Source organism: Alosa pseudoharengus, unplaced genomic scaffold (assembly GCF_046254945.1).
Source record: "Alosa pseudoharengus isolate Yale_2024_CS ecotype anadromous, Long Island Sound unplaced genomic scaffold, YU_APseudo_1.1 YU_APseudo_1.1_scf_1, whole genome shotgun sequence".
NCBI lineage: Eukaryota > Metazoa > Chordata > Actinopteri > Clupeiformes > Clupeidae > Alosa > Alosa pseudoharengus.
In genome coordinates this window covers 46,062,699-46,071,934 of record NW_027468564.1, presented here as the reverse complement: position 1 = coordinate 46,071,934, position 9,236 = coordinate 46,062,699, and the positions used below count along the sequence as shown (strand labels likewise).

At 39.0% G+C, this 9,236-nt stretch overlaps 1 protein-coding gene across 1 annotated transcript in view; it reads right to left on the bottom strand.

Annotated features, from left to right (window-relative positions):
- Positions 1-1,831: 1,831 nt before the first annotated feature.
- The window catches only part of nt5c2b (5'-nucleotidase, cytosolic IIb), a 40,695-nt gene continuing 33,290 nt past the window's right edge, over positions 1,832-9,236 (bottom strand). The window contains exons 25-26 of the mRNA XM_076280376.1: positions 8,500-8,676; positions 1,832-5,225 (exon numbers count right to left, since the gene is read on the bottom strand). Coding sequence (XP_076136491.1) covers positions 5,001-5,225; positions 8,500-8,676 — 402 coding nt within the window. The 3' untranslated portion in view covers positions 1,832-5,000. The remainder of the gene's footprint in view (positions 5,226-8,499; positions 8,677-9,236) is intronic.

Below are 9,236 nucleotides of genomic sequence, written 5' to 3'. Positions count from 1 at the left end.
CTCACTAAATTGCATTATCCACACTCAATTCTCACTGATATCTGCTAGACAACAAGTACCAAAACATGATTAGTTCATAGATTTCACATGTAAAATTCACTTTATACAGCCCCACCTCCATCTTGCCTGTTCATAATTCTGAGAAATTCTTGAATTGTGTGCATGTGTGCATGTACATGTTTATGTTGTGTGTGTGTGTGTGTGTGTGTGTGTGCCTGCGTATGTGCCTGTGCATGCAAGCGTACATATGTCTACTGTGTGAGTATGTGTCATACGCATGATTACTGTGAATGTATGTGTGTGTGTGTGTATCTGTTTGTGCACATGTGTGCACATGAAATGGGTTAACATGACCCCTGGAGGCAAACATACGGAAAAAAATGGTCATCCTAGTCCCTACAGTTCTCAAGATATTCACAGAGAACTGTGTCTGCCCTACCCTCCTTTCGGGGGGTCCAGTCCAGCGGGGGGGCTGCAGATGAAAAACGAAAAACGACGGTTCCATGCTATCCATGTGGGGTTACATGCCCACCAAGTTTCGTCTACCCCGGTCTTTCAGTGTCCCGGGAATCCTTGATGGAAATTTGGACATGCGAAAAAGAAAGAAAAAAAAAAAGAAAAAAAAAAAATCTGACTAAACCTATATGACCGCCGCTTCGCTGCGCGGCGGTCATAATAATAGAATAAATTATAATAGTAACAATATATGTAGCCGAGTGATAAAATAGTATTTTTTATAATTCAATCACCTTTATGGAACTATCTTGTTTCTTATATCAATTAATATTTGTCAAAATGTTTTTAATTGGGAAAAAATCCTCTAGCTAGTATACCCCAAGAAATACGCCATTTTGGGGATATTATTGAATTTATATTGAGTTTTTGGGAAAATGTCTAAATGTCATGTTTTAATCTGTTTAAATTAAGGTACCCAATTTATTTGAACTGTATTTTAACCTGTAAGAGGTTTATGTTTGAAGGAAATGTGATGATTTCTGAAATTTGACAAATATCTGACAAAAGTATAATTTTTTAATGATTTAAAATTGTTAGAAAAATACTTAGGGTTTTAAAATCATCAGTTATCCTCTGTAAATATGTATTTAATAGAAAAGGACAGTTTTTTGCTAAAATGACACTGTTTTTACCGGAAATGTGTAAAAAGTGTGTAAAAATGTGTCATTCTGGAATATGGCGGCCGGAAATGTGTAAAAAGTGTGTAAAAATGTGTCATTCTGGAATATGGCGGCCATATTGGATTTTTGGACAAAATTCAACATGCCCCAAGTTTTAATCTGTTCCAATAGGAGTTCTGACCAGGAATCCATGGAGAAAACTTTGACCAAAAAATAGGCCTAATGTTTCCAGCAGATGACCTGTCGATCTTCACCTTACCTTTTGAAGATATCTATGAGGTGCACGTGCTGTCTAAGGTTTCTCAGTGACTACATGAAGGGAACACGTGACCAGCATAGAAATCAGTGGAGTTTATATTGAAATTTTGGCTTAGCATAGTAGACATCTCAAGGTTGTTTCAATTATTGAATAGTCTTACCTATGAATTTGAGGAGTTTGAAGACACACAATGAGCAATGGTTGATTAGCCTACATTTACATAAGTATTCTGCAGACTATTTTTAATGGCCAAACCAAGAGAATTTAAAAGAGTATGAAAGGCCTATGTGTTCTGAGCTTGCTATTGGGTAAAACATGGGTTCCACAATTTAGTTATATTAAACAGACTAGTCACTAATATGTACATACAGGCTATTTTGAACCTTTGAACCGGTCCAGGGTTCTTTCATGAGAAACAATACAATGTGCACACTCATAATGGAAAATTAGCTTTATTATACATAGCAATGCAGTTTCCCATTGTACACTTTTTATTTAATATAATCATTATGGAAAATATAGGTTCAGGGACATACAAGAACATGCACAAAACAAACAAATCTGGGTTTTGGCACCTTGTTCTATTTATACAATAATCTATAGAGGCATGTTGTAGGCTACAAACCGTCTTCACTCTCCAACATGAAGTGTTATATGGTCACAGTAGATATGATGGGAACAAAACAAAACAAAAACAAAATCAACTGTCAAATGTAAAGGAGTATCTTTTGGAACCTCCAAAGAAATTAGAACAGCAGGAAGGATGTTTTCAGAGAATGTTGTAAACTAAATGAATAATAACGCTTCACTGGGAAGCTGACAGATGAACTTTCTAAAGTTCAAGAGTTCAAATCTTTACATTCCATTGCTAGTTTGTGGTGTTATATACGGTCCTTGCATTACAAATCAGAAGACAAATCAATTTCTAAAAAGCCGGCCTCTGAAGATGAACACTGTTTTGAACCTTGACCCCCAGATTTTTGTGTGCCCCTTCCTTATGTACAATACTGAGTTCCCATAACAATGAGATCCAACAGGGATGACTAACATGGCACCTATGTATTTTTCCTCGTGACAATAATCCCGACTACACAGGCTGTTGGGGTTCAGTTTGCCCATGTGAATTGAGCGGAGTCCTGGGTTTAAGTGCATTTTGAATGTAGAATGTACTTCAATCTGCAGTGCAGGCCAGGACTCCACTCAACACTGGTCCAAGAAACCATAATCCCCCATATTCAGTCCCAGAGGACATGTGAATGCATATTTGTATTAGTGATCATGGCAGCTGCTTGCATTTCCAGTTATGATCATTATCTGAAACTCCATCCAAATGCATAAACATCTAACCAAGTATAGGCTTACTGCATGTAAAACATTTCACTGTCACTGAATCAACATTATTTTTTCTTGGGGGGGGGGGGGGGCACTTTATATTAGAAAAAAAAAAGAAAAAAAAACTATATAATAATAATCATGGAATCCACAGATAAAAAATGTTTTCCAAATTGGGTCAAGATTATGCATACAAATCAGCATAGTTCTCCCTTCATTCTTTAGAAAAAAATATCACAGCTAAATTAAAATGGCTAATACAGTCATAGTAATATGTTTGGTAAAATCTATACTTCTAAGCACAATCTCTCACAAAACATACAGGCTATACCCTGTACTTCATATCATTAACCACAAGGATTATTGTCCTTCCCTTTCCAGGACTATGAAAAAATAGTTTCTGCACTTGCTATGGTAAATTCTATGCTGAGACGTAACTGAGGAAAGAAACTCAACCCTAGGGGTCTTGGTACTCATTACTGGTTTCACATATGAGTTAAGTTCTTCGCATAAGAAACGCTTTACAGAAAACAACAGTCTCAACGTGTTGTGCAGGTGTTGGACCTTGACAGAAACACTAGGACAATCAACACTCTTAAAAAAAACAAGCATTTAAACTTTGTGGTGGCTGAACCTAAATTCTAATACTCAACATTACAAATTCAATTTGTATCCCTCTACCACACCCTCAAAAATCTCTTTCAAAATGTTCTTACACTGTAAGTATACAGCCAAGACTTGTACAGACTTTCTTCTAGCCCCCAAAAAGCACATTATCAATGATAAAAAAAAAATATAACGCTTTTAATACAGCGATGCCTTCAACAGATCCGATTAGAGAACAGTTATGATCTTTCAAAGCATCTAATCTCTGTACATGTAAGCCTAATTATTATGACACTACAGATGCCACAGCTTCACATATTTCTCTCATAATGCCTTGACACAGATTAAGCTTATAGCACAAAACATCAGTGGATTCTCTGATTCTTGTCAAGGTCCCCTTTTGACGGCATATTAACAAGTTACAGTATTTGCATGTCAAGGCCACTTATTCCTATAGGTGTAAATTGGGAATAGCTCTTTGAATTTACCAAGAGGATAAACAACTACTGTGCAGTTTGTTGTCTGTTAAATGGACCGGGAGCTGGAAATGATTTAGTGAGATACAGCATTCTGCACCACAGTGCTGTGTCTGGGAACAGTCTTGCCTTCTGAACAGTTTAAAAAATACTCTATGAAGTTGCAAAATAGTGTTTTGAATAGCTTACATTTCAGCGCAGTGCTATGCACAGTTTGCATGGCTCCCATTTCCAGAACAAAAAAAAAAGATTAAATAAAATGAAATAAAGAAACAGCCACATGCAGTTCCTTAGTTATAGTGGTTGCCAAGTAACAGGCAGCATGAGTTTTTTTCTGCAATCTTTTCATGTGCACTTTTTTTTTCTAAAAAGGAAATAGAAAACTGTGCCACTCAATGCTTCAGCAATGGTCAAAAGAAAGCAGAAGTCCAAAAAAAGCAAGCTTGTGCTTTAGTCAAAATTGACATGGCAAAAAAGAAAAATACTATGCTTTCTTTCTGCAGACTCCTTGGGGTCAGGGTTGTTTGAAAGGCAGTAGGCAGCCTCTGCAATCTTTGAATGGAGAGGCTGTCATAGATGAACAAGGATAATGTGTGATTCCTTAGCAAAGAAGAGTTTTTTTACATTTGCCCTACTCTGAATCAGTGGTCCAAAACGAAATGTGTCATAACATCACCTTTACATTACTTCCTTTTTTTACTTTTTGTTTTGTTGTATTTTATAAGAGGGTAACCATGTTTTCTGATTAACCTGGCCTTTACAGAGTGGTGTGCCTCCCATTTCTTTTGCTTGGGTTGAGGCATTTCTCCACTGCCGCCTCAACTGCATCACAGTCAACAAAGTGACATTTTTTTGTTCTGATCCACGTGGAGTCGTCTGCGATGCACTCCTTTGTCTTCTTCCTCCTCACATCTCTCAAATCCTAGACTCATTCAAGCTCCAACAATCCCACCTCAGACCGTCAACTTTGTTTTATATATATAAAACAAAATATATTTGTTTTATATAACTTATATATATATATATATATATATAAGTTAGTCCTTTTTCCTTTTCTTATGTGAAGGTTTTTTTTTTTTTTCTCTTAACATTTTTTACTTTTTTTTTAGAAAAAAAAAAGAAAACAAACTACAGGAGACACACAAAACAAAACAAAATATCAAGCTTGCATGTCTCTGGTCTGATATAACCTTACTCCTCCTCTTCCTCGTCGTCGTCTTCGTCGTGGCAATGGGTGATCTCCTGGGGCGTCAGTGGGAAGAGGTGCGGCGGCTTGATCTCGCTGATGGAGCGCGTCATCTGGTTGCGCTTGCAGTCCGAGTCCTTGCAGTCGACACAGTGGCGGTTGCGGGTGGCCAGAGGTGACTCGGCATCGATGTCCACGTGCGTGTGTTCCACTGTGGACTCGTGAGGCATCTGAGGAAAGACAGTATGTTCTTAACCTGTTGAGGAGTGAATTATTTTCCTGGTTCCTTCTAGAATTCTACGCAAACGATCTGTAGTTTCAGTGTTCTTTATACAGTCTATGGGGGAAATCTCTGAGGGTAATTGTCGCATCATAATATGGAACTTTCGGATTGCGAACATTCTAATAACATATTTGTGACCGTACTCCTCAACAGGTTAAAACATGTTCCGCTCCACACTCTTTTGTGCCTTAGCGTATGGCAGAGTGCAGACCTGTGGTCCCAGTCATCCCTAACATGCCTGATTTCCACCATCCCCGCCACCTTTGATTCGCAGGTCCCACACCTCCTACTAAATAATACAATGGACTTCACAAATACATATCATGACATATTACAGACCTTTACCCCTAGTGCATCCTTTAAAAAAAAAAAAAATTCACGATTTTTTTAAAGTGTATTTATCAAATGTTAGATATTAAATACAGAGCACACTCAGGCTACTTCGTTTAACGTGTGGCTGCTTGGCACCCAGAATCAGCTCGCTGTGAAATGGGATGGATTGGAATGGACTTCAAGTGAATGGAGGAGAGCTGAACTAGAGTGAACTCAATTATCTGACCCTTTCACACATTCCCTGCCAAGCAAGCGGCTTACAGTCACTGTGCCAAGCAGCGCATTCGAAGGGAGGTCACGCACTCTGTGAAAAACTCGAGAATATATCGTTTTTAATCTTTACAAAAGATTTATCCTACAACTTTCGCTGTAACACAACTGTGGCACTTGTTCCCCAGGTAACCTTGTCTTTGGTCTGTTTTCAGTGACATGACTGGCTGTGTGCGAATGTCAACAGGAAACGATTGGGTTTGCCTTAACTGATGTGTGATGTGGCTACACCTGCTAAGCAGGGTGCCTATCCTTTCTACCAATATGAGGTGATAATACATACTTAGTAATTGTTCCCTGGGAAATGAACCTCACTATGTTACCAGTCGAGCTACAAAAAAAATTTGCATTAACTGTGACATGTTTTGACACTTGTTACTTATTAGTAGCAGTGCTTCTCAAACTTTTTATGTCATTCCCCACTTTGGAGGAGGGGCATTTTTAAGCCCCACCTGACCCCATCAACCCGCAAAATGTTAACTTAAAATATATATTTTTCTTTTTTGCATTTTGGGTCCATGTTATATTTCCAGTCTCGGTCCGCTGGTTCAAAATGTTATTTTAATTAATATGTCAGCCTGTTTATGGGTTCGCTTGTGAGTGTGACTATTTTGTTTAGAATCTATGATCTTCCTTATAAAAAAAGCATTGTTAACAATGGGCACAAAAAAAATCCTCCACTTCATCGCGCCCCAGAGACTGCCATGTCTCTGTTGCCCACTAGTAGGGCGCGTCCCACACTTTGAGAACCACTGCACTAGAGGAATTGCACCTTTTACACACCACTGATTTATTAATGAGACAATTGTCTTTATACAAACAAACTAGCTAACTAACCAATAAATAAACGAGATGTACCACGGAGCGGTACAAAATATGACCGCTGCCCAGTCCTGCACATTCTCTCCACATAAATAAATCACTCAATTTGTCTCCATCTCCTACTCCATCCCCTACTTGTGTGTATGGAAATGAGTGTGTACATAGTGAGTGTTTGTTTTTTGTGTATATGCGTGCTTCTGTGTGTGTGTGTGGGGGGGGGGTTCGCTTGTGTGTGTGTGTGTGTGTGTGTGTTTATCTGTGTGTGTTTACGTGTGTGTGTGTGTGTGTGTGTGTGTGTACGTGTAGCTGATATGGCCCCCCCATGAACGGAATTCCATGAAACTTGGCATGCATTCAGAGGGTGTCATAATGATCCTACACTTAAAATTCTGTGCAGTTTTGTCAGCCAAAGATACCTGCGATTGCAATGCCTCATTTTTGCCTTTTCATTTTTAACAAGGTGGTGCTATGCCTAAGTGGATATGGGATGGGTTGACATAGCCTCTTGAGACCAACATACGGAAAAAAAAAGTTGGTCATCCTAGGGCCTACGGTTCTCCAGATATTCACAGAAAACTATGTCCGGCCTACCCCTCTTGGGGAGCCCGGTGTGGTGGGTGGACAACGGATCAAAACGAAAAAACAATGGTCCCGTGTCATCCTTCTGGGGCTACATGCCCCCCAAGTTTCGTGCACCCCGGTCTTTTAGTGTCCCGGGACTCGTTGACACAAAATTACTGAAGAAAAAAAAAAAAACTGGCTAAACCTATATGACCGCCGCGCAATAAATATTACTTATTTTTGTCTTTACTCAAATTGCTATTCTTTAATTCCTACAATTATTACATGAACCACAGGATACATACTGTATGGGCTTATCCTATCCCTTTCTCTATTGAAGTGTTCCCATCCATAATGGCTAATTCTGTTGTAATGTTAATTTTGTCACCTATTTTTATTTAGTCTTAGTCTTAGTCTTGTGACAAAATGTCCTTTTTAGTCTTTGTCATATTTAGTCATTCAAATATAATTTTTGTTAGTCAAGTTTTAGTCGACTAAAAGTCTCGTCATTTTAGTCTAGTTTTAGTCAAAAGAAAACTAAAGGTATCTTAGTCTTAGTCAGTTTTAGTCAAAACATTTTAGTCTTCTTTTTTTATAACAAATTATTTCTGATTACCATTCGAGTCAAATAGTGTTTCACACATCTCAATTTTCCAACAATATTGTGTGTCCACAGGGCTACTCGTCTGTTATTATTACTCATTCTGATTTTTTGTCAGTCAGTATGTTTACATGCACAGGTAAGTCAAGCTAGTTATAGCTCGGCTGGGATTTGACCATAGACAGTAAAAGATTTGACTGGACCACTGTCATGATATTCATAGACCAGTGTTTCTCAAAGTGTGGTCCGGTCCACAGGGTTGCAGCAACAGCACGTAGACTAGCCTACTGGAAAGCTGTTGAGCATAAACTCATTCGGAATATTTTGATAACGTAACAGCTAGATATTCTGTCTTCTCATTTTGTAGACAAAAATGAAGAGAGATTTTATCTTAGTTTTTATTTCATGCAAAACATTTTAGTCTCGTCTTTTTTCGTCAACAATAATGCATCTTAAGATAGTCTTAGTCAGTGTCTCAGGACATTAATGGCGTCTCGTCATCGTCTCGTCTTAGTCATGAAAAAAAAGGTTGTTGACGAACATATTTCCTCTCGTCTCGTCTGACGAAATTAACACTATTCTGTTGTGCTCACTGTACTTTCTATAGTGAACTGCAAACACAATCAGCACTCACCAGCACATGGGAGGCCCTGAAGAGGTAGCTGAAGGGGTAGTAGAGGAGGTTGATGAAGGAGGCCGCGTAGAGATCGGCGTAGCGCATCACCTGCGAGGCGAACAGCGTCTGCCGCGAACCGCTGCGGAACAGGCTTCCCATCATGCCATAGCACATGTCCATGTCGTGGGTCACTTTCTGCCAGGGAGAGAAAAAGAGAATGAGGCTAAGTGAGAATAAGAGTGAGATACTTTCTACACCTGCGCGAGATTGTTCAAGATGGTGCGTGTGTTTGTGTGCGTGTATGTGTGAAGAGAGAGAGAGAGAGAGAGAGAGAGAGAGAGAGAGAGAGAGAGAGAGAGAGAGAGAGAGAGAGAGAGAGAGAGAGGAGAGAGAGGAATGGTTGTCACACAGGTCTGCTGATGGTGTTTGCATATAGATAAGCTATTGTATCTGTCAATACATCACACGGTCACACAAATCCTGTTCTAATTTGAATGGAAATTGGCCTCTAGATGGAGTCAGCATCCTTTCAAAGTCCCCAGAGAAGACAGCTGTTTATGCAGAAATGCAACTAGCTTGGGCATGAGAGAAATCCACTTCTTAACTTTCCATTTCAAGAAAATGAAATGAGATCAGTTAGGGTGTGTGTGTGTGCTTTTGTATGTGTTTGTGTGTACGCATGCTTATCAGGGTTGTGCACAATTCGAATTGCATTTCTGCTTCCTGTTTGCTTCCTCAATTGAAATGCAAGTGAA